The 25,895-nt window shown below is 42.0% G+C and overlaps 1 protein-coding gene across 2 annotated transcripts in view; it reads left to right on the forward strand.

Moving 5' to 3' along the window:
- The window catches only part of RYBP (RING1 and YY1 binding protein), a 38,771-nt gene extending 14,591 nt beyond the window's left edge, over positions 1-24,180 (forward strand). For both annotated transcript variants that reach the window (XM_085072277.1, XM_085072279.1), the window contains exons 3-5: positions 19,343-19,519; positions 19,634-19,732; positions 23,660-24,180. In XM_085072277.1, the coding sequence (XP_084928403.1) occupies positions 19,343-19,519; positions 19,634-19,732; positions 23,660-23,912 (529 nt within the window). In that variant the 3' untranslated portion in view covers positions 23,913-24,180. The remainder of the gene's footprint in view (positions 1-19,342; positions 19,520-19,633; positions 19,733-23,659) is intronic.
- The last annotated feature ends 1,715 nt before the right edge of the window (positions 24,181-25,895 follow it).

The following is a 25,895-nucleotide window of genomic DNA, read 5'->3' on the forward strand; positions in this document are numbered from 1 at the left end:
AGCATGTGTCTGAGGAGAGTGGCTGCTGGGTCCAGGAGCTGATGGCTGAAACCTCTCAGTGCCTGTGAAATGCAAACCAGACCCAATTTTTCTCTTCTCCCTATAAATTTGAAGGTGGCCTTTGGGAAGAAGTCTTCCTTTGCTGTGTTACCACAGCTTGGCTCCTGCTGCTTCCCAGAGCTGTCCCGTGGACAGTGTGTCCCAACCCCTGACAGAGCTGTGGGTCTGGTCAGCAGGAATATTGGCTCCTTTTGCAGCAGACAGATGAGGGCTTTGATTTGTCTTCCTTTCAGCTAGAACTGAATATTCCAAATCTGTCAGTTGCTGTCAAGAGGATTGTACTTTGGATTAGTGAGCTCCTGGAAGCAGTTTGAATCATTGCAGTTAAAAGCACGCCGAACAGCGGTGTAATTAATAGTTATATAATGTACCCAACAAGCTTAGGAAGCCAGGATGTGACTTGGGAAGAAATACAGCCCTGTGCAATCCCTGCATTGCCTGAGGACCACTGTGCATTTAAAGGGTGATGCTTTTTGTCCCAGGATTGTTGTGGTCAGGGTGGGTTTGTTGCTGATGTGTCAGTTCCATCACGAGACTTATGCAAGCACCTTTCTGCACCTTTCCCCTTCTTTTTCTCTGATGTCCTTCTCATCAAGTTCTGGTCAAACCAAGAACACTGCTCACATTAGGCTTGTTGGAACTATTCTTTGCCTCTGTGTTTGCAGAAATCTTCAGCTGCTATGTAATTATGGGTGCCACATGAAATAACTCTCCAGCTCCTGAGAATAATACGCATTTTTGTTGTGGAGTTTTTGAACAGATATTTCAGGGCAATTATGCAATACCTTTCTGCTATGCAATACCTGTCAGCCCTTAACCACTTGTGTATTTAGGGGAGCTGAAATGGCTATTGAGCCTTCCAGAGTGGTTTCTGCTTTGTGACAAGCTTAAACCTGTCAGGCAAAGCTGTGTATTTCAGCAAGGCAGCAGGTGAGTCTGTGCACCTCAGACCTCCTGACTTGTAGGGATTGGGTTGGAGGTGTAAGGCGTCCAAGTCTTTTATATTAATGTCTGTGAATATCTTAAACACACAGAGATCGTGATCAAAACTCTGAGGTGTTGCTCTAATTCTGGGTGAGTTTATAAAAAATTAATGTAATTTTCTTCCTTTAGCTCACTGCTGAACACTTCAGGTGTTTTAAACCTTTGTGCTCCAACATTTAAAAATATTTTTCTCTCTTAGTTGACGTGTAGGGGTTGTGTTCAGAGACGTGGTTTAGTGGTGGACCTGACAGTGCTGGGTTGGACTCTGTCTTAAAGGTCTGTTCCAACCTATGAGATTCTGTGAAAAGGGGAGAATTCTGCTGGTACAGAAGTTAGTATTTCTATTTCTAAAAACATACTTTATCAAATGTGATTGGTGACTGGTTGGCTGGTGATTGATTGGTGATTAATTAGAAAGTAATTCTCATCTCTAAAAAGAGCTACTTTATTTTAAAATGTGATACTACTGCGAAGCAAATGTAAGGCTGCCTGCCCTCCTGTTTTCTGGCTACATTGCTTCCCTGAGTCAGTTTGCTCAATATTCGCTGTCACTGACCTTGGATAATTAAGAAGTAAGTCTGCTGTTCTGAGAAGATAAATGCAGCTTCTGTTTGGAACGAGGCTGATTAGCTCAGTTGTGAAAGTGTAATTTAATGTCCGTAGTTTCTGGTGGGATGTATGCTGCCTCTGCCAGGCTTGCTGTCCCTCTTCTGCTCCCTGATACCCAGCTGAAGCTGTTGCTGAAAATCCCCTGGGCCTCCAAGATCTGAATCTTGCAGTGAACCTCTTCAGTTTTGAATGAAAATGAACTTAAGGCTTCTTTTGCCTTCTGAATCCCTGACACTTTGAGCATATTCCCAGTGCAAATACAAGGCTGCTGTTGTGCACCTGGTGGGGTTTGAGATTCCTGGTTGGAGCAGCAGCTGAAGCAGGGGTTGGTGCACGAGCCTGTTCCTGTTCCACACCAGGGTCAGTGTCACTGTCAGCCCTGTGTGATGGAGGCTGAGTGGAGATCAGAGAAACACCAGTGGAGAGAAAAAGCCACATCACAAAAACAACAAAAAAAGAAGCAGCAAATTTTTTTCAGGCCTGTGAAATTATTTGTCAAAATTTGTCTGTTGGACAAGTCCCTTGCTCTCTTATTTTTCTCTGTGCTGCTGCTTGGGCTTCATTTTTTACTTCTGTGTTTGCTCTCTAGGAGTTACTTGGATTGTTTGTGACTTAAAGTACCTGCTTGTTTACAGTGTGAGGACTGTTTGTTTTTTAAACATCTTCATGATAATCACACGGTATTTTAGTGGGGTTTCTTTCTTCCCACGAGACACTCTACTACTGTGTTTGCTCTGGCAAAGTACTCCAGGCTGAAGATGGTCCATAAAGTTAAAGTTCCATTTTAGTGATTTTTTTTTTTGTTTTGTTTTGTTTTTCTTTAGAGAATGTACTGTCATGGTAAATTTTATATTTTGTCAGGTTGTCTTTTGTGATTACAGAATGGGACACTGTTCCTGATGGGATCTTTGGGTGCTGATATGATGGCAATAATTATCAGGAAGATTTTTGAATGGCATGTGGACGCTTAGCTTTTGAAGCCAGATCTGCAGCCTTGAAAATCTTAAAGTTATCATAATCTTCCCCCCTACAAAGGTAGAAATTTATTTGGGAAATTGCATAAGACTTGTTATGCAAGCAGTCTCTTTTTAGCCTCAGTGTAAAGTGTATTATAGAAAAAAAGTGGTTTTTTTTTCAAATTCAGGCAGCAAGTGGCACAAAAATCTCACAGCTGAGATGTTTTAATGAAGAGAGGTTTTAATGAAGGCTGTGTTGTGTTTTTAACAGAGGTAAGGCAGAACAGCTCCAGCAAATGTTCACACCTGTTTCCACAAAGAGATTCAATTCCCACCATGCATCCAGTTCTGAGAAATGGTGATTGAGTGGGCAGACTGTGGATAAAATCAACATAGGTCTGTTAATTGAAATACATTTTTCCTGGAATGTTGCTTGTAAACAACTTCTTAAGTGAAATCTATCCATACCTTACTTTACATCTCATTTAAGGATTTGCTGCTTACCCTGAGTTGTAGGTCATTTTTCACATGCCTGTGCATGTCCTGAAGTAACTCATTTTGTAGACATCTCTCCTCTTCCTCTGCAGGCTGATGCATGGCTCTGTTTCTGAGTTTCCCTGAGAATCTGGTTTTAAAAAAGAATGAGTTGATACAGTGGAATATTGCTGGGGTTGTAGGAGGACACTGGATCCCTCATCCCACTGCACCTTTAACTCCACAGCCTTAAAACACACTGTGGCTGCTTCCCAACATCAAGGCTGTTGTGGGTTTTACCTTCAGGTGTGCCTTGAATAAATCTGTTTCGTTGAGGAAGGGTTGTTTCACGTAATATGTCTTAGTGGAAGAGTTACTCACTTGAACAAAAGAGACTTAAAATGAAGCTGTTAATTGTCACAGCCGGTGACTTTTTTCTATGCATTGCTGCCAGCTGAGAGCACTTTAAACTCCCATCCGAGGTATGAGAAGGCCCATGCCTCTTATCTGCACCTCTCTGAGTAAGGAAAGCAGTTGTTCAATTATTCTCTATAATTAGTGTGCTTCAATGGGTAGGCAGGTATTAGTTATTCACAGTCTCTTTGACTGTCTCCTGCTTTTCCAGGAATGTTTGCCTACCATTCATTTTTCTCTGACCTGAGGTACCTGGATGATCCTTACCTGCCAAGACCTGTGTAGTGGGTAGGCTGTTCCTAACAGTTGTGAAAAGGGGGAAGTTTAGATCAGTACAAAAATCAGTCCAGCTGGTATGTCTTACCTAGGTTGAAAGAATTTGAGAGATGCTGTGATTGCAGTAATGAATGAAATATTTAGAATAACTTTTCCAGTTTTGTGGGTTCCCATGAAAGCAGGCTTGCAAGTCTGAGGGCCTGTTTTCCTTTAATCAACTTCATGGGGTTGATTCAAACTAAGTTTCTATCTTCCTGAAGATATCATTGAACTTAAACCAGCAGATCATCACAACCGTAGCCCTACTGTTGCTGCTGCTTTCTGTAAAATGCTTGTTACATGTATTGCAGCATCCAGAAGGTTTACTCATCACTTGTAATCCAGGCAGGTTGGTTGTGTACTTGTGCATGGTGTGGAGGGTATGTGCATGTAGGATTAGCATAGTTTAACTGCGTGGAGAACTTCATGGTCTGTAAAATTCTGACAAAAAACTGAGATCCTGTGTTACGGGAATGACACTCTCCTGTGAGTGGACCAAAGGGGGGTAAATGATCTGATGTTCTTAATGATCTGAAAAAGGAAATACAGAAGAAGATTTTGTTGCTGGAACCTGTGTTATAAAAACAGGTGAGTTTGAAGGTGTTGTGGTGGCTTTTTGTTTTCAAAGCAGTGAAGAAATAGCTTGTCAAAGGCCTGTGTCCTGGTTTTGCAGTGGGCATTGTGCATGCTGCCCATTAACAGGTCAGCTTCTTTAGACTTTATCATTCAAGGTTCTTGAATGGGTTTATTGGGTATTTTATGTCACTACATGTCAGTCATTGAGATGCTGTACTTTGAGACAACATCTGCTTAAATTAAAAGTCCACTTTCCTGAGAAACACCTTTTCTGGGTGACTTTTTTTACGAAGTACTGTGATGGGAGTCTGTCTGCTTTGGTGAAACTTGTGTTTTAGCTTCTACGGTAGAGAAAAGGGGACAGTTGGGGCAGTACAGTGATGGACAAGCACACTGCTTTTTTTGCTGTCTGGGTATACTTGAGATTAGGGGAATGACAGATCTGGATTTATACCTTAATGCAACCACACCATTCCAAAGGAAGCAGAGCAAAGAGCACTACTGCCAAAGTCAAAACGAGCAAAAGATGTTTAGTATCCAGGTTTCTGCTACAAGTGTATTTAAAAGGTTCTTGTTACTCTTCCTTCAGCCCTGATCCCTCAGTCAGTCCATTGCCTGTGTAAGGCGAAAGAAGTTCACTTGAAGCTGGTGGAATTGGTGTCACTGAGGTTAAACTTCAGTGTAGGATGTATTGTCTGAAACACCACCGAAGTGCATTTGTCTGTGAGCAGAAAAGCCAGATGCTTCCCAAGCATTTGGTATCTGTACCAGCATCTCTGGGAAATGTCTGCAGCCTCAAGGGAGGGAGCAAAGGATTCTCTTCCAGCTCCCGCTGGTAGTTTTTTAACTGCTGTGTAAGTAGCATTTAAACTACATCAAGCTTTGACTGTGTAACTTGTTGGCTTTTCCCTCTTCACCTCCGCTACCTTCTTTGAGCTTAATATGACACTTGGGGTCAAAAATAGGAATTCTTTTCAAGGAAGCTCTGAGGTGATTTGCTACCTTTTCCTTTAGAGAAGACTTGAAGCTTTTTCCAGGTTCACAAGGACACAGCTATGTGTGTTTCAAAGAGCAGCATGGAGTGGCTGTCGGGATCAAGGGCTGCTTGTTGGTTTTGGATGGAGCTGCTTGCCCGTGCTGCCCTGGCTGCCACCAGGAGAGGGAAGAAGCTGAATAAACAGGGAAACTGGGAAATAAACAGAAACAAAACCAAACCAAGCCCCTGCCTCGGGGTGTGGGCTGAAGTCAGTCAAGCGGACTTTCTTTTGTTAAAAGGAGGCACATAAGAACTTTTCTGCTTTTGTTTTTATGCCATAATCATAATTTCCATGTGTTTTTCTGTGGTATTTGATTGCTTTCCATTCCTTCTGAGAAAACTTAGTGGAAAATCAAAGAATTGTGTTATTGCAGATGAAGGGGTTGCTTCAACCTTTCCTGCCTCACGTACCCCTGTGTTTTTAGTAGAATTGACCGATTTCAGGTGTCAGCTTAAGCCTTCATGTTTTTCCAAGTTGCTACTCACCTTTTAAAGATGTTAAATAGACTTTTTGGGTTCCAGGTCAGGCTGTAAGTACTCATGCTGGGGCTTCAGTACTCAGGACTTTCCTTGCTGTTCACCATGAGTGCTGGAACTGCTGCTGCACTGGTGTCAACCCCTCTGGCTTTGTGGGTTCATCAAGGGGGAATAGGTGGGTTTGGGAAGCAGGAATGGCAGGAACAGGCAGGGCTGTCTCATGTAGGCAGTGCAGACAGATGGGGAAGGTTTGTTTGGTTTGAATCCTGGCACTTGCTGCTGCTCTAAGTGACCCCAGAGATTATGAAAAGAGATGGTGATGAGAAATGTTTTCTTGTTTTTCCTCTAAATGGTTCATGTGTGTGTAATTGCTCACAAAGTTCTGTTAACCCCAAAGCTGGTGCTCTTTTACTCCCCAGTTGTGCAGAGTGTGGCTAGGAGCTCCTTAGGAAGTGGTTGCTCAACTCCATTTTCTGCAATGCGTTTGAGTAAAAACAAGGTTCTGTTTTTAGCTTGCTTTAACTTGGAAATTCTAGTGATAAGCATTTAGCTGCACAAATCCAGTAAGAAATTAGAGGAGGAAGCAGCATAACATAGTAGAATCCCACTGAGTCATTTTTGTAAATCTCCAGAAGCAAGTAATTTCTCTAATCTGCTAGATGTATATCACCAGTGCGGTGTAGTCCCAGAGCTCAAAAAAACTTCCCCTGTAGTTAAATGGAAATAAATCCTAACCAAGGGGTATCTTAATAAATATACCTGAGATTGAGGTGGCTGGGTATTGTGATGCTGGGAGCTGGATGATTCACTTAAACCAGAACCCAACCCAATGGAACTTAGTAGTGTCTTTCCTCTAGTTGTTTTGTTACCATGTTTGCTATTCTAAAATAATTGGTACGTGTTTATTAGCACAAAAAAAGTTAGTAATATGTAGTCTAAAAATCTCTGTATTTATTTACATAGGTAGTAGTTTTATCTTTCTCTGCTCCCATAATTCACAAAATATCTGTAATACGTCGTCAGATATAATGTAGAAAATCTTGGAGTGTCAGGGCAGTGTGTGTTGTCTGACGAGGTTGTAGAGGATGTGCCATGTGCTGTGCTGGAGCTTTCTGTTCTTTTGTTGTACAGAGGAAGTGAAACTTCAGCTGTATTCTGTGTACTCTTTTCTTCAATTTCCAAGTAAGATCTCTGCTGGCTTCTGTATTTCATTCATCTACAAACCAGTTTCACTTTCATGACACTTCTTAGTTACACATGATGGTAAATTTGCATTTATTTGCTATTTGCATGTTGTGTGGTATTTCCTGTTGTATATTCATCCTGTTAGAATTTACAGCGGGATTTACAGAGCTGATGCATTGTCTCACACCTAAAAATACCTCAGTATATCTTTTATACAGAAAATTGCCCAAGCTTCATTTCTTTCTGCCCTGACTAATTGCCAGGCACAAGGGACAGTTCAACAACAACCCCTTAAACCCATGAGTGACAACTGCCTTGGTCACACATAATTTTTGAGCTCATATAGTTGAATTTTCACTGTCATTGTTTAGTTTAACAGAAGGTAGGTTATATAAAAAGAAATTACTCAGATCTATATTCTTGATGTGCAGATTTTGAGTCATTGCAAGACAACAGTCAAGCGAGGACGGATGTTTTGTACGAGAATGCCTTGTTATGACTCTCCAGCCTTTGGTTCAAGGATCGTGCTGGATGGTGCTCTTCTTACCTCATGTATTTGCCTCTCGGAAATCAGACGGTGGCAAACACCCAGACACTCACTTCTGTACCTCCTTTTCCACCAGTGCTGGGAAGTGAAGTAGCTGGAAGTGTTGGGAGCTGCCGGCCGTTGCCATGCGCACGCCGCCCGGTCCCGCTTCGCCCCGAGACTGTGCAGCTGACAGAGTGCATTAGGCTGACAAACCCACACGTGTTGCGGGTCAGGCAGCCTGCCAAGAGCTCCGCGCTCGGCCAGCGGGGAGAGAAGCATTAGGAATCCCAATAATCCGCACATCAGTCTCTGTGTGCTGCCTGGTCAGTGGAGACCGAGCGAGCGAGCTGCGGAGAGATTGTGGGTATTAAGTGGGATGGGTAATGAAAGGCTGTGCTGGCGCTGATGTGAGAGTCTTTAAATGGAAAATGACTTTAAATGATGGTGCCAGGGCAGTTGGAGTGATTTGCCGCTGGCACAGCATCACAGTGTAACCGGTAGTTTTCAGTGAGACTAACCACTTCTCCGGGATGGAACACCAGAGTTGTTTGGAAGAATTAAGAAGCAGGGGGGAAAAGAACTCACTGAATTCACTTGCTTTCCCTCGTTGGGATTCGTATCAGATTGATGGCAGTTCAGGATTTTGGTTGGGTGTGTTCGTGTATGTACAAATAAACACAAGCCACGTGAGTGTATGCAGAGCTGCAAAATAGGAGTCACCAGGATGAAAACAGTGGTAGGACAATAAAACCAGCATTTTGTGCTCAAGATTATCTTATCTGAGAACCTTCTTGAAAAATGACAGTTTGTCTGGACAAGTAGTTATCGTTATCCGCAGATCAGAAGTTGGCTTGCAGAGAACTCGGAAATGTTTCTGTTGTTGTAATTAGTTATTCCTGGGTTTTTGTTGTGTAGGAGAGCACTCTCTGCTAGTTTTATTTACAAAGGTAGTTGAGTTTCCCTGCTCTTCATGGTGCTAGGCACATGCAGGTAACTCACACTGGCACTCCAAGTGAGAACCAAAGTTTACTAAGTAGCTTCTAAGGCTTTCTAGCTAGTGAGAGGAAGAGCTTTTGAACTAAATATTGCAATATTGTTTCCTGGCAAATTTTGAAACCATCTGGGTCAGTTCCTCACGCCCAGGAGTAATAATTCTGAAAGCAAAAGTTTCTGTGCTGTGGGGCTGTGGTGTTCCCACGGTGCCTGCACAGCAGCTATCGACGCAGCCTGACTTTCCCTGCGGCTTTCCCCAGCAGCAGCAGCAGCGTGTGCAGGATTGCTGAGCCGCCAGCGTGGAGCTGGACACCCCCAAATGTCACTGCCACATCTGTGTTCACTTATCACATTGTGTTCTCTGAACACAATGGGGAAAAAGAGCTCCTCTGAGCACAGGGTGGCCTTTTGAAAATGCGTGTCTGCCTGCCCCGTCCTTCAGAGCGGCTTTTCTTTCTTGGTGTGTTTAGAAAAGCAAGCTGGGTTATTGAGCAGTGGGGTTTTCTCTAAACCCCTGGCAGTGACCTTTTCACTGCTGATGGTGTGGGGACAGAGGTGAAGGAGTAGGTGGGGCACCACTTACTGGTACCAGTGGGAGCCTGTGCTGCTTCCTGGGCAGTGTTTGCTCCACCTTGGAGCAGCCCTGATGTCTCTCTCAAAGTGCACAGCTGCTGCAGGCTGGGGCTTTGTCATAAAGCTGCATTCCTGGTTGTTCAAGGGCTCTTGAAATGTCGCTTTCATATGAAAGGAAATCCTATCATTGATGTTCTTTTAATAAAAAGGAGGTTTGGCTTGCAGGAAAAGCTCAGTTTTTGCTCATTTAGGTAAAGCCTGCAGTGTCTGATGTAGCTGAATGAAAATTGCTGTCTTGCTCAATTGTTGTTTCTTTTTTCTTTTTTTTTTTTTTTTTTTTTTAATGGCATCCCTAGAGATTTAGGGCCTATTAAGTTTATTCAGATTCTGTTGTACAAATGCTAGTTTCTCATTTTGCTTCTATCTGGACTTATCCTGGATGGCAAAGGATAGAGAAGTCTTCATTTTTAAGTGCATAGTATTCTAGTGTCATGCAAGCACAGTGGAATTTTGCTCTGATAAACCAGCCTACATATTCTGAGGGCACTTTGCAAGAGTTGCTTAGTGGAAATTATTTCATTGTTTTTAGGAAAAGCTCTCTATGCACTGGTTGGGTATCCAAGTGATTTGCATTTCTCAAACAGTAAATATTATGTGTATTTAAAAATTATTCTCCAAATTCTGGACTGATAGGGGATCAACTTGAGAATTTAACTGACATATCTTTTTTTTGGTAGGGAGCTCATTTTCTTTTCATCTCTCCTTTTTGTTCCTTGTTTTCCAAGTTTGGTCTCTCTCCTGCTGTGATTTTGAAGTGTGAGATTTGAGTGTCCCAAAACCTGGAGGCAGATGCTCACAGATGGGACATGTCAAGCTGGATTATATGTGACAATTTCCGTTATTGGTCAGGATTTCAGAGTCTGAAACAGAAATATGTATACTGGCAGCAGTGATAAAGCACTTCTATAACACTAAGTCTGGTATTCCTAGTTTCGAGCTTTAGTGCTTCTCCTCATAATTTTGTTATTTGAATTTATAATACAATAACCATGAGCAGTTGCTTTGGGGAATCTACATGTTAAATTTTTATCAGACTCATTTATCCCCTCATGCTGCCAACTGCACTTTGTTACTCAACAGGAAGTTTTGAGCCAGTTCGCTTTTCTCAAGATTACACATAACTTAATAAACAGTTAAATGGGAAGAAGTATTTTAAGTAATTGTTTTTGTTGTAAATCTGTGTATTTTATTATACACATCTTGGTTGCTGCCAGCTTTATGAACTGTTTTCAAATTTTTGCTAGTGAGAGCAGCTTATTTTTGTCAAGCAAGTAAAATGGCCTTAGTTTTATCATCATTCTGGTGCTTGTAGGCAAGTAAATTTTGTGCTGAGATCAGTGATTTTCCATAACAACTTTGTAAGTCCTTGTAAATCATGGAACATTTGGTATTTTGCAGCAAGGTATGGCCACAGCTGAAAACACCAGAAACACTGCATGATAAATTTTATACTTTGGGTGTACTAAGTACCAATTGGACTTTTTAGTGATGGATTAAACTGAAGCTCCAAGTGGATCTGTGGTGGGTCAATAGCACGAGCAGGGCAGTTGCAGTAAGTTTCTAGAAATGAAGCTTGTGCAGCATTTGCAACATATAATTAGGATTATTGGTGACCAAGGAAATTTGCATTCCTAAGGAGAATGATTTTGGAATATTAAGGCCATCTTTTCACATTTGGGTTTGGGGTGATCTTTACATTTCCAATTGCATCTCATTTCAGTTGTGGTTTATGTGTATATTCACATAATTTTTCTGCTGCTGTAGAACTTCTTCCCTATAAATGCAATAAAGGAATAGGAAGCAATGCTCTTTCTGGAGTGCATAGCCATGGACCTCACTACTGCTGGTGGTAGAGGGCAAGAAGGGGAGTTGTAAAGTTGTTTTTGTTCAGCTGGAATTTAGGGTGATGTTGCAATTGGGAATTGATGCCGTTTTAATCTATTACATATTGTGAGTTTTGTTTTAAGCAGAAGAGATGTATTGTGCTGTATTTTCCTAATTTACGATTTTTTTGAAATGGACCGTTAAAACATCTTAATAGAAATTTTTTTTTTTTTTTTTGTAAAATAATGGAGCAAGAAATCATCTGAAAAACTGTATTTCTGGCTATGTACTTTTGTTTTACAGAGTCATAGAATGCTGGAATGGTTTGGGTTGGAAGGAACCTTAAAGGTCACCTTGTTCCAAGCCCCTGTGATGGGCAGGGACACCTTTCACTAGACCTCATCTGACCTGGGCTTAAACACTCCCAGGGATGGAATATTTAGTATATATGCATGAATCAGAAGTAGTAATTTTATAGTATTTGTAAGCATCATGAAGTTGTGATCACTTGAACAGTTCTGCTTCCCCATCAAATGAGACAAAAATGGTCCTAAAATGTGGTAAATTTGGTGTTTTGCCAATTCTTTACTAATTGTGCACTAATTTAGAAGTGTGTTGAACTCCTTACTTAAGGAAATGTTATTTTTTAAATGAAAGCAGAAAAAGCTATTTCACACATTTCCCCACTCTAGATGTTCCTATTGGAAGTTAATTCCAGCAGATGAATACAGAACAATCCTTACCAAGAGTACACAGCTCTTCAGCACTGTCCTGCTGGGTGTGGTGTGTGAATATATTTATTTATACACACCCAGAGCTCCTGCCCTGCCCAGTGACAGGGGAGCTGTGCAGGTGGGCACCACACAGGTGGGGGGGTGGAGCTGAGCCTGGCTGGGAGCATCCAAACCAGCTTTTTCCAGGGATTTGGACTAGTCAGAGACAGCAGTTATGGGATGAGTCTCTGCTGGGCAGCCTCGGGGCTTTCCCTGGCACTCATTAGCTGCAGATTAGATAGGAAGTGATCTGCTCAGATGGGTGCTACAGGTGAGCAGACAGGTGAGGCTGCCAGCACTGACTGTGCTTCCAGGCAGGCTTTTCCTCTGAAAGGAAGAACAGCAGCCTTTCTTCCAGAACTTCAGCATGACTCTCGTTTTGCCTCCTGCAGACACAGTAAGTTAAATTTCACGGTATTAGCACTTAAGCAAACGTCAGGCTCAGTTCCAATAACTGATACTCAGCGTTGTTGCTCATCATCGCTGCTACTTTCAATCCTCACTCTGGTAGCAAAGAAGCCTGAAGAACAACTTCTGTTTAACTCTTGCTTTTGGCTCCCTGTTCTCCAGAGTGTACAGAATCTGCTGTTTGCTGCTGTCTTAAAACTACTTGGTATCAGGAACCCCCCACAGAAGCACACCAGAATAAACCTCTGGTCCAAAACATGTGCACCACACAGTGTTAGATAACTCTTTTTGAGTGATTTTTATAGTGTTGTGTGATAGGCATGGACAAGGAGCAGAGCCCAAGGGACTTGGTAGGACAGACCCAGGTTTGTGGTCACTCAGGTGCAGCCCTTTTTAACCAAAAAACCTGCTCTGTGATTTATCCGTTTCCCTGGGGAAAAACCTCAAAACAAAGAGAGAGACCAAATACTTGGAAAAATGCAAGCAGTGGTGCTTCTCTGCTGAAAATCTTCCAACAAATTCCCAAATAGCTCTGTTCTCTGGCTCAGGGTTCCTTTCTTGCTGGCAGCCAACCAGGTCCCAAGTCCAGCTGTGCAAGAAGCACCATATAAGATGCTTCTTAATTTGATAGGAGGTGAATAGTCCAGATTCACTTTCATGTTTGAATTTGTGGTGGTGCCAGCAAATGTTATCTGCAGTTTCCAGTTCTGTACTGTGTTAGAATGGGTGTTTTGAGGAATTCTGTGAGTTCTCCACTTCGGGGTGGCAAAATTCTGGTCAAACTGCTTCCAAAAATATCTTAACTGCCCTGACTTCAGACTTTTGTAATGGGATTATATGGAACAATGTATATTAACAAAGAACTGTAAAAGTATTGCTAAACCTATTACTGTGCTGTTGAGCAGTCATAGTGAAATAGTTTATAGAGCAAATCTGGGACTCTCTTGGAATGGTTTTTGCATATTTTCACAAAAAAAAGTCAGAAATGTGAGCTGCAGAATCTGTGCGGTGACAACTCTGAGAGTTTTATACACTTTGATTTGTAAACATGCCCAAATACTTAAAAATACGTAATGCTGAGGCTTCTGTAATGAGCAAGAATTGAGTATTATTTTTACAGCATCCTTCAGAGTCTCAACTTTCCTTTGGTAGCACTGATCAGACACTTCCCAGCAACCAGCAATGCCTGTCCTGTTCGGTGTATGCAGGTGACAGCTTGCATTTCATTTAGTAACTTTCTCATTCTTATTTGATTCAAAAGAAAAGTGGGAAAAAATGGAAGAAAAGCAGGTATTCATCCAAAAAGACAAAGAGAGCTGGCAGCTTTGTGTGAGCTCAGTAAGTACTAAATACTGCAAATAATTTTGAACTTCTTAAAGTTTACAAACTTAAGTATGGGATGGGGTGTGGGGGAGGGTAAGGATTGTTCAATCTGTGAAAAGTGACTTGAAGTCTAAAAACTTCTGGTGGACAAACAAAAAGTTTAAAACACTTCTGAAATGCAAACAGCTCAAGGTTTGTTGTCATGGCCAGGAACAGTTATCAGCAAAGCTGAGGCTTCTTTATCTCTGTCTTGCCTGTTCTTGACTCTTCTGAGGAGGTAGAAGACAAGGGCTGGATGATCAATGAGGATTGAGCAGTTGAACAGTTTTTGGAGGTGGCTGTACACTTTTTAATGTACTTAGTTTGTTTTATGACAAACAGTTGCTTGCTTTGTGTGGAACTTTTATTTTCTTTCATGTTTTTTCAAAAATATTCAGACTTATACTCGTAGTCTTTCAAACATGTTGCTGTGCCCAGCACCTGGGGCCCAGAAGTGGGTGTTCCTTAGATTAACTTCTGTATTTTTAAACATCTGTCTTCTAAATAAAAACACAGTGTTAGCACGTCATTGTTAAAGGAAACAATCTGTTCTTTGAACAAAATATTGCTCATATTTCTTGCAGTTTGTCCTTCTAGTCTTCTTTTACTGTTGTTGTTGTTGCTTTGTGCTCCTGGATCACATGGGGAACTTGAGATAAATGTATACAGCTTCCATACTGCTTTGCAGTTCTACACTAAGGACAATGTGTCTGTTCATCCTTGTTCTTCTTGCTAAAAAGGACCATGTGGTCATCACAAATGAGCTGAAAAATATGCATGGAGGAATGGGGGCTCACCCCATCATGTTTATAGCTTAATTTCTCCAAAGCTTTGGTTCTTTTGGATGTAAAATTCCTTTGAGGAGATGTTAATTCAGTTTGTGCTCATGGGTTAGTTTCTAACCCTGCTTTGTGCTCAGAAGGATGCTTGTCGTGTTATTATTTTGGCACTAACTCTTTTATAAACACAGTAAATACTTTCAGTCTTGTTTTCTTGTTTTTCTTTGAGCAAAGATACATTCATGTGTGACTGGGGTTATTAAAATAATCATGTACTTCACACTGCACAGTGCATGAAACACATTTTCTCAAAGAGCCGTGGAGCCGTGCAGAGGTCGGCTGGTATCGCCGCGTGCATCAAAGCCAGAACAGCATGAAATTATCCAAATCCTCCCTACTTCACGTTACATGAGGCTTTTGACTCTGAAATCCCACTCGATGCCACTTTCATTATTCTGATAACACAGATGTAGGGAAGTCAGAGCAGTTGTAATTAGATCCACGTTCCTGGGGATTGCCGGGGTCCCTCAAGGTCTGTGTTGCTGGAGGGATAAAGCTCAGTCACTTCCACGGTGTCTGCAGGAGGCAGGTGCCTTCCCTTTTCTCAAGGCACAGGGGCCAGAGAAATCCCAAAATATAGAAATTAGAGTCACATGAAAAATGAGGTGCCATTTATCCTCCTATATCCCTGTTGAAATCCAGGTCTGAGTAAGTCCTGTGTTGGATGTGCAGTGATTTGTGCTGCTCTGCTCCTAAGCCTGCTTGCAAGGTTACGAGTGGAGCAGCAGAATTCCTGGGTGTCCAGGCTGTGGGTTTGGCCCTGAGAAAGACTTTAAAGGGAAACTTTGAGAGACAGAAGGAAGTGCAAGTAGTGAAATACTACTTGCCCGAACCTTAAAGCTACAGTTTGGTTTTTAATTTTTAATTTATTTAAAGAGCACAGCAATGTAGGCAGTGAGCCCTTCAGAAAAGTCCTGTATTTGTTCTGTTCCCATGAGCCAAACATCCCAGTGTCTCTTCATATGGCAATCAGAGGGTACAATATTTGCATAGAGTGTGTATATATATATTTGTATATTTGCATATAGTATGTATTTGTAGGCACAGTGTTTCTGTGAAATCTCTTACTAATAGGTAGTAAAGATTATTTGTGTACATCGTTTACAGGAGCTGCTGGTGAAGAGACCCAGGTGCCACAGCCATTCTTAGAACAAATACATTTCAGCTTTTTCATGCAGCAGTGTGTCCTTGCTGCAGAGGTCATGAGTTGTTTTGCAAATATCTGCTCCTGGGATGTAAACTACAGTTCAATTAATGTGAAACAATTTATTTGTCTGTACATAACTTTGAGAGCACAGTTTAATTTCATTTAATTGCTCTCAGTTTTAGAAGGGGAGAAGACAATCATCTTCATGTTGTAAAAAGAAAAATGATGATGTGCATTTGTTTGTCATGTTGGTGTTGTATCTTTCTCAGTCTTTACTCAGGCTGTCACCTAAATTAAGGGAAAATTGCACAAGCAAAGCATAACTTTCACAGTTACAAAGTTCAGGTAGGAGAAAGCACACCTATTCCAGATACTTGCATTGAAAATTCAAGAACTAAGTCTAACACTAAGTATTGCATCTCTTGAGATAATTTTTGGGAAGTTGAGGCTTGTTAGCTGTGGGTTGTGAGTAGTGTTGATACTTCCAACTTTCTAGCAGGTTACAACCTAGTTGTTCCTTAAGCATGAGTACTGGTTACTCAGCTTGAAGAGGCTGAGTTAGGGTTTGATTTTTGTCACTTAACTGTATTCTCTGTGCACCTGAACAGTTTAATGTTGCAGAAAGTAAACTGATGAGAAGAATTGGGGATAAAAAATGGTTAATACTTGTTTCTGTAGCTGTTTATTCTTACAAATAAAATTTAGGAGTAGTTGGAACTTCCTGTTCAGATTGCTCTGCCTAAGTGATAACTACTTTATTATAATAATGGTGTATTTGGATTGAGGCATTCTCTTTGGAGGTGGCCAAATAAATCATTTTTGGTAGGCAGGGAAACTTGGAGTAAGTTTTGGATGTTGCAGCTGCTTTACTCAGTTGTGGTTCCCTATAGTTATAGTTTGCTGTGGTTAAAAATGTGCTGCTCAACTTGCTTTGCTTGGCTTTTTAGTAAAGGGCTGTTAACCAGTGTGTCCTGGCTGCAGTGGCAGTGTGGGTTTACTTGAAGGATTTTATTACTGCTATTATTATTACTATTACTATGCCAGTTACTTAAATTACCTTTTTTTTACCCTTTTTCTGTGTTTGCTGCTGGCACGGGTGAAACTGTCAGATTAGTAACTGGAAAGTTGTTGGGTTCTTTGCACTATTTAAAAAAAAATCTGTTATAGTAGTGCAGCAGATCTTGAAAGATGCTCAGTGTTGACCAAAGTCTCAGCAGCTCTGTGGTCCTTTCCTCGTGGCAGGAGAGACCCCATGAGCAGGGCCAGCTCTGCTTCCTGAAGGTCCCTGCCTGCTTCCTGACCTCTTCCCTTCCAGACTGGGCTTTGCCCTTGCCAGCAAGCCATCCTGGTGGGTAAGAGGGAAATATGGATTTTGGAGAACTTGTGCTGGTTAGGTCAGTGGCTGGCCAGAAGATAGTAAAACCTAATAAATGCAGTGTGCTGTCACAGACATGGAGAAGGAGAGGAAGAACATGGGGCAGTTTCTCCACGGGAGTGCTTTAAGGCTGGTCCTATTGATATTCCAGCCTTTTCTAGGGAAACACAGTGTGACATATTTACGTGGGTCTGGTTTTTATTTTGGTTTACATTTTAAAATGTGTGCCTTTGCTCAGGCAGTGCAGCACTCCTGCAATAGGAAGGGCAGCTCGGCAGCTCAGCAGGTTGGGCACAAGGCTTGGAAATCACATCACAAGCAGCACGTCAGAGTCTTGCAGAGTGGGAAAGACTCTCAGAGTCATGAATTGGGATTTCCCGTGAATGGCTCAGGTTTCTGACTTAGCTGGTTGCGTAAACAGCAAATAACTGTAAGTCTGGGCAGAAGTGGCAGCTTCAAGCAGTGAGGTTAATCATGTATAATCATGCAGGGAGATGGTATCTGCCCTCTCTTTGAAGATTTCTTGACATTTTATCTTTTTTTTCAGTAGGCGGTGAGCAGGTTGCTTGACACAAGTTACTGTTGTCAGCTTTTAGTGTGGTTGCATCAATCTGAAAATCTTTTCCATGTAACCAAACCACTTCTTTTTACGTGTTCATTCTCAGTCATACAGACAGAAATTGCCGTGTACTGGATTGAAAGGATGCTAAATATCTTCACTGTTCTGTGGAACAGGTAGCTGCTTGATCTGATCTACAAAACGTTTCAGTATCACAGTTATTTAAGGCTGAAGACCAGATCGTTGTTCACTCAGACATGTAAGCAGATTGTAGTATCAAGCGAGTTACAAGTTTCTATGTTGGGTGAAAAGTCCAAACGCCAGAGGTGTTGAGATGGGTCAGGAGCCTGATTACAACCTGTTGCATAGACTTTATAATAATCTCTGGTAGTGAAATGAGATAGTTGGGTACATCTGGCTTCAGTAAGAACATCTTGGTACCATTATACAGGAAACCAGTACCAAGAGAGACTTAGCAGACAGTTGGATTTTCCCATGACAGGGAGTAGAAATTCTCTGGGTGTTCCATTATCTGTATCATCTCTCAGTGCAGATGTTATGTGTGAGCAATTAATGATTTATAGCTTTTTTCAACACATCAAACCACTAAGTAGGTACTTGAAATCTCTCTAGATGTTTGTAGTAAAAGCTGGGTGCAGGTACAGAGCTCTGCAGCACAAACCCCTGGGGTTCTGTGTGCCAGCTGTTGGTATTTGGGTGCAGCTTTCACTGACAATCTGTTGTAGTCTGATCTATGTACAAAATTTGAAATGTATTTATGAACAATTTAACAGCTCTGGACAAGCCTGAGCAATTGTTGCAATTAGTATTTGGTTTATTATGGACGACTAATGGAGTTGATTACCTGTTTTTGTTCCTCTCCCACAAGCTGTGTGGACACAGGGAGCATAGATCTTTCTGGCATGTTGAAGGGATGGAATCAATCATGAATAGTCAGAATATTCAGAGTATAAATTGCTTTGTGATATGCCGGGGGGAGAGTTTTCAAGAGAGGGCATTAGAGTTTGGATGAGGAATGCAGGAGAGACAAAGGCACCAATTCCTGCAGGACATGTGAGGACCAAGAACCAAGGTATTGGTTACATCAAAGCTCCTCTGTGTGTAAGCTGTAATTTGCAGTGGAAGCAGCCTTTGAAAGGCAGTTTGCTGTGTTTTTTGTCTGAGCACGCTGGGGACTGCAGACAATGGTGTGAGGACAGTGTGTCGGAGGCTGGCACAGCCATGCCCAGTGCCAGTCTGAATGCCCACTTGTCTCCTGTGCTCCTGCCAGCCCTGGCCAGCCCTCGGGACAAAGTCAGCTCAGTTACCTTCTCTTGTTCTTTGTTATTTGTGTGAGGTTTGCTGCTGCTGAACCAGAAGCTCATTTGAGAAATTAAATTGAAAGATATGAAAGAGGCTGATGTTTATCAGGAAACTTTTTTGGTCACATTCTGTTCCTTTTCTTAACGTGTAGCCACAGTGCATGGCTGACAGCTTCTTGAAAGCTATTTTTTCACTATTGTCCCCCCAAAATTGGCTGTGATTTCACGACATGGATGAAGAAAGGGTATATTATATTTCAGAATGTTAGATGCTAAAACCTGATGAAACAGCAGTTATGAGTATTTCTTTCTAAGATTTCTGTTTTGTTTGATTACAGCAGTAGTACTTCACATCAAATAAAGATATCCATTTGGTTCTTTAAGTGGAGTGTTCTTCCCTGGTTGCTGAAATAAGTCTTCATACTGCTCTCAGTGTAGTTATTTTTACTGTGTAAAACTGACTATAGGTCTCTCTTTTCATTGTCATTGTAGAAAACCTAGAATAAACTCTCAGTTGGTGGCACAACAAGTTGCCCAGCAATATGCAACCCCACCACCACCTAAGAAGGAGAAGAAGGAGAAAGTGGAAAAACAAGAAAAAGAAAAACCTGACAAAGAGAAGGAAATTAGTCCAAGTGTTACAAAGAAGAACACTAACAAGAAGACTAAGTAAGTTTGAAGGATGCAGTATTGAATGTGATGTGATTTCAGTAGCACTGTGCATTGGTTAATTGTGCAGCTAAACCAACATTGTAATCTCCCTCTTCCCTCCAATTCTCACAGACCAAAGTCGGATATTGTGAAAGATCCTCCTAGTGAAGCAAACAGCATACAGTCTGGGAATACTACAACAAAGACCAGCGACTCAAATCACACTTCAAGGTAACTCTATGCTAAAGTTGAGCCTTTGGTATCTGAGAACTGTGTTAAAAAGCAAACACTTCTTTTTTTGATCTACGAGCACTTAAACGCTCTGCTAGTGAGGACAGATTCAGACTTTGGAAATACTAATTCTCTTGTCCACTCCGTTTTCATTTCTCTGCTAAAATAATAGTATTGTCAGTTGGGTAGTAATGCTTTTGGCTGTAAACACAGCGGGGGGAAAAACATTAACCAGCAATCGTATCAAATCCTTATCATGGCTCGATAGCAGTAACAAAGGTTACTTTTTTTTACTTCCTTATCCGTAATTCAGTCACTGTAATTGTCAAGATAATTCTCCAAGTATACAGGAACTAAGTATACATGAACAGATTTGCTGGGATCTTGCTATCAACAAAATGCATAAATAGCTGGTTTGATATTTGTCTAAGTTTGAAATGAGCGCATGGAGAGAGTTTATTCCTAGTCTTGCCTATACTGTTCTTCCATTTCTTAAATCAAAAATTCAGCATCACAGAACAGTTTTTGTATTATTGAGCTTGAGAGCTACAAGAGGCAGAACTGAACTGGGTTCTTTGCCTGTGTGGGCTGTATAAGAATTGTATCTCTCTTTAAAATGTGCTGTAATAAGTGTTCTATAGTGAAATCCCATGAACTGAGGCAGTATTAGCTGCAAAGACTTGTAAAGCACATGGGAAATATGGTTGGCACTGCTGTTGGCATTCAAGTTGGCAAGGTATGACTGCAGAAAACTCCTGTCTTGGAAGTTTTTGAATAATAGCATGAAAATCTTTAATAAGAGGGAATTTACTTTGCATAGTAACCCACTGGAATGTAGTGAGGGCAGTGTGAAATCTGCTGTGCCACAAGACTGAGCTGTTTGCAGGGACTGCTGTTAACTCTTCCTCAGCCCCCAAAGATTGAAGTGTCCATTCCTGATTTGATTACAGAGAGGCAGCTTTATTACAGTGACTCTTTTCTTGTCCTCTTCTTCTTTAAATGGTACTTATTTTGAGACTTAGGATGCAGGAGACTTGATGCACTTGACTAATGACATAATATTAAATTGAGAGATTACATCAAATAATTGTTTTTACTCGTTGAAGGAGTCACTCTGTCTGCTGCAAAGTCTTTTAGTCCATGTTTTGTGGCAAGCTTTTGTCAGTCTTAATTAAGCCTTAATAATATCAGGTCTAGCTGGGTATTTTTAAAGGATTCCTCATCTCCTTTACTTCTTAAACTGTCTCTTTAAGTGTTGTGTTTAGTGGAACTTTTCTGACAATTTGCTGTTCTCAGGAGTGCTGTCAAGAATCTTTTTAAAGGATCTGATTTTTACAGAATTATAAGTTTTTTTCATGCCCAGATTGCTTAACAGTTGTTTTGGGCTTTTTTGTAAATTGTCTTTTAGGGCTCTCTGGATTTTTAAGAAATCCTGTTTAAACTTCTTGGATACCATGCCTGTTTTTGACAAAATATGTTGGTTTATTGCATGCCTTCCTGTGTACTTTCAGATTGAATGTTTTGAAACACTTCACTCATTTGGCCATAAACCATTTTCACTATAAACATGAAGCATCGGGGTGTTTAATTTTGCAAAATAACGAGTGGGCCAATCCTTTTGCCTTCTATAAGGAGCAAAAATTGTATGCATGTGCTGAAGAGATTGGTGGTTTCCATCTGTGCTTAATCAGCTCTTTGTACAGGGAAACCCTGAAATCCTCCCAGAGAAATGGTTGGAACGCTCAGTTCTAAAACTGACAATGTTAATGTTTGTGAGTGGGACTGTGGGGAAATGCTGCACCTCAGCCCTGCTTCCCACAGCCCTTCCATATTATTTTATCATAGCGTTTAAAGATGCACTGGCAGTTCCATTTTTTTCTTTTTTTTTTAAAACTAATTACAACTCTCAGAGCTGCCTTTTAACGACCAATAGCCAGAGCTCACGTCCAACCCTGTAGGAAGGTGGAGGCAGCAGTGTCTGTTCCGGTATCTGGGCCAGCATTTTGGCTGTTTCTCAGTACAAGAGGAAACAAATGACCGAGGCAAATTACAGGAAGAGCTGAGTTTCCTAGAGGAACTCGGGGCTCAGGGAGGAAAATACGTCCTCGTGCTACGCTTCCGGGAACGCCGGCAGCCGTGCGGGGGCATCTGCCGAGACAGTGCCGCAGCGCCAGCGGAAACCCCAAAACCTGCCCAGCCAGCTGGCCTTTCTTGGAAGCCACAAACGAGGTGCCATCGCTTCGTCTCGCCTGTGGTTACGTGTGCAGCTTGGCAGCTCCTGGGAGTGTGTCCGTGCAGTGTGGGTGCCTCTCCTTGCCCCGGGAATCCAGAGCATGGAAAGGCGTCCCGGAGTAAAGGGGCTGCTGCATGTGGGAGTTGTACTCGGTGTTAGCTCAATGCAGCAGGGTTTTGGTTTTTTGTTTTACTTTCTGTCTGTTAAAAATGCTTTTCCTGTAGTGCTTGTTAAAAATTGCAACAGCCTCCTAGGTTGGATAAGAAAATACTATTTTTGATGCGGTAACTTCATTTTTGGTGAGGAAGTTTGCAGAAATACAATTGTTCTATTTTGGAAGCTGTACATCCGTCCTCAATGCATTTTTCTGTTCTGTCTGGTTCTGGAATACCACTTGGATAGCTTCTATTTAAGGACTTTCTCCTTGTTAACTTACCACTGCAAGCCATTGAGTATTCATGGCGGATAGAAAATGAGCTTAATTCCTCCTTTTTCTGTTTTACTGCACTAGCCTTGTGTGCTGCAAGCAAGGAGGAGAAAAGGCAGAGTGGTTTAAAAGCTGGAGCTTGATCCCAAAGTAAACTAACCTTCCCTCCATCCCTCTCAATAAGGCAGCTCTCAGCAAGCTACTTTTCACTGATGTATAAAGACTCTCCTTTTTAATTTCCCTATTGGGAATATTCCACTGCTTAAGCCTGACCCTTAATTAGGAGCAAAAGCTGTAAATTACAGCAGTCGCTGCAGCTGACTTGGAATTTGCTGGTAGCTGGAGGAGTGTCCAAGGCTTGTTGGAGCAGAGCTTTGGACCAGCCCGTGAAATGTGCTTGAATGTCAGCTTCCTAGAGCTTCGACCCTTATTAGCTACATTACTAATTGAATGATAGCACAGCATGCAAATTACCGAGATAATCCTGAGCAATAAATACCAGTGGGTTCTTTTCAGGTCGTTAGTATTTTTTCTCCCCCTTTTCTTTTTCCCCTAACCAAAAGCTCTGGCTGCAAAAAATACCGTTGTACATTCTGGATTTTATTTACAATAGCCTCGATTCCAGAGGGAACATTTTGAGCTATTTTATCCATAGGCTGATTGGGCATCTGATTTGTATAAGCTCAAAGCAGCTGAAAGAGAAGCCAAGTTGTCCCAGTGCCTGTGCTGTTTGCAGCTGCAGAGTTCCAACATGGGAATGAAAGAGCCGTGGCCGAATGCTTTCATGTGGTTTTGTATTGCAGAGTCACAGCCTTGTCTCATAACATCAGGGCACATGATGAGATGGTGAATTTAGATAAGAGAACTCTTTCATCTGCCCCTTGGGGAGGAGATCCTTCTCTCAGTCTGGCTCCTGTCCGCTTGGCTCTGCTGTGGTGTCCTCCTTTCTGGCAGGGTTGGATTAGGGAGAAGCCTGCAGGGGACACCCTGTGCAGAGCTCTGTGAGACAGATTGTTCCCTGGGGCTGAGTGTGCTCTGCAGCCCTCAGAGGCACAGGGAGCCTGGCTGGCACAGGGAGCAGGTCACACCTTCATCTTCTGCTCTGCAGCACTCACTGCCTGCCTGGCTTCTCCTCCCAGCCACTGCCATCTGCTCAGGCCAGGGAGAGCAAGTCGCACCGAGTTTGTTTTCAAATGCTTTTCCTAATAAACTTTCCCTTTCTTGTGTATTTTTATCCTTTTAATAAATGTCTTCTCATTCTTTTTAGACCCAGACTGAAAAATGTGGACAGAAGTACCGCACAGCAGCTGGCAGTCACAGTGGGAAATGTCACAGTAATTATCACAGACTTTAAAGAAAAGACTCGCTCTTCATCCACATCGTCTTCTACAGTGACCTCCAGTGCAGGATCAGAACAGCAGAATCAGAGCAGCTCGGGCTCTGAGAGCACAGACAAGGGCTCGTCCCGTTCCTCCACGCCCAAGGGGGACATGTCGGCAGTCAATGACGAATCTTTCTGAAAAATTGCACATGGAGTTGTGGAAACTATGGATCAGGGTATGAAATTCAAACACTCCACCTGCCCACGCTGTTCAAATCCTGGAGAGCCTCTTCTGTGCTTGAACACACTTTCTCGGACATCGACCACTTACTGATGCAACCAGGATAATTTCTGCTTGCCGTGGGCATCTGGCCACCAAGGAATTTCTCACCCTAGCGATTACTCTTTGACACTTTTATGTATTCCATTGTTTTATATGATTTTCCTAACAATCATTTATAATTGGATGTGCTCCTGAATCTACTTTTTTATAATATCTGCTGTGCACAATTTTCCATGAACATGACAACTTTTTTTTTTGGGGGTAGGGAGTGGGTGGGGTGGGAAGGGGGCTTTATTTATTGCATTCACAAACTCCATCCTCTTTCAACATATCCTTTTTAAGTTCAGTTCTTCTTCCAGTTATACTGTGTACTATCAGTTTTGATATAAATTATATATAAATATATATATAAATAAATATATATAAAGGGTTATTTGAAACCAATACATGGAAACGCTGGTGCTTGAAACACTGTGAAGTGATAAAACAAAATAATTGAACAGTTCAAGATCTGGGACAGTCCCCTTCTGTGAAAGTACTGAAACTGAAATGGAACTGGTCTTAGGTGAAAAGTGTTCCTGAAGGTTTGAACCTGGATGGGACCTGTTCTCTCTATTGTTCCCTTCCCATTTCTTCCCTAAGCAATGGCTAAAGTGTACTGGACACGGTTTGGATTGTTACAGCTTGGGATCTGAGATGAGAGAGGATTGCTCCAGGTAGCTGGTGTATCCCCTAGGTTCACTGGGTTGGTGATGTGCAGGTCCATGCCCAGCTAGAGCATCAGCATTGCCAACCAGACTGCTGGGGTTACACCACAGAGCCGTGTGTTTGGTGTCATGCACGGCCAGTCCCACACGTGTTGGTGGTGGTACTGAATTCCAGCAGCAGCCTCAGTGCCTGAGGTACCTAGAGCTGGAGTGGTTGCTGTGGGTTGAAGGCAGCAGGAAGCCTGGGAGCAATCCCAAGTTCGGGAACCGAGCTGGTGCTCGCTCCAGCCACGCGTGGGTCGGTGCTTGTCAGCCCTGTCCATCTGTCCTGTCCGTGCTCTTGGGGTGCCTCTTATCCTTCAAGTCCATCTGTATCCCAAGAGTGGTTTCTGAACAGCATCTTGTCCAGTGATGGGCTTGTCAGCGTTTGGACACTTCCGAGTCTCCTGCTGTGGGAGCAAAAGTAGGGAAAAGTTTTCATGCTAGCAAGTGAGCGGTGTGTGGCTCATGCTCGTGACCAGCATCTCCTTCATTCTTACTCTATCCAGACTATAATTTCTTTTCCTGGCCTGTTAGTGTTGCTTTACAGTTTACCTTCCATGCATTATCCTGCTAAAACACTGGGCCGAAGAGGTGAAACAAACTTTTTTTTTAAAAAGCGAAACAAACCCCAAACCTCTTTGGCTTTTCATCTTTATTTAGTGGCCCCAGGGTGCTTTGCAGTAATTTCAGGTGCAGAAGCTGTGGCTTCATCTGACATCAAATTCATAACTTTTGGGCACGATGAAAGAGGGCCACATTTTGACAACTTTGTGCCTGCTTGTTACATTGTGAATTATTTGCTTGGCAAGAGAAATTTCTCTTTGTGGAGGCAACTGATTTAAGATTTCTTTTAAAATCTGTGTGGTTTTGAGTAGCAGACATAGGTTCCTTTCACACTGGCAACAGAAATGTGTGAGTTAAGGGATCTGGTAGAGCCCCTGCTTGAAGGCACATGCAATGGCAGTGCCTTGGCAGCAGTGGTTTTATTCTGAATATGTTAACGTGTGCACCCCAACTTAATTCTGCTTATATTCACAGTATAGGCTGTCTTTTGTAAGCATTTTTAAAAGTATTAAAGAACCAAAGGAAAACAGATGCTTCCTATGAGCATCAAGACAATTTATTATACATAGTTTTAAATACTATGAAT

Source organism: Lichenostomus cassidix, chromosome 12 (genome assembly GCF_008360975.1).
Source record: "Lichenostomus cassidix isolate B80296 chromosome 12, HeHo_3.0, whole genome shotgun sequence".
NCBI lineage: Eukaryota > Metazoa > Chordata > Aves > Passeriformes > Meliphagidae > Lichenostomus > Lichenostomus cassidix.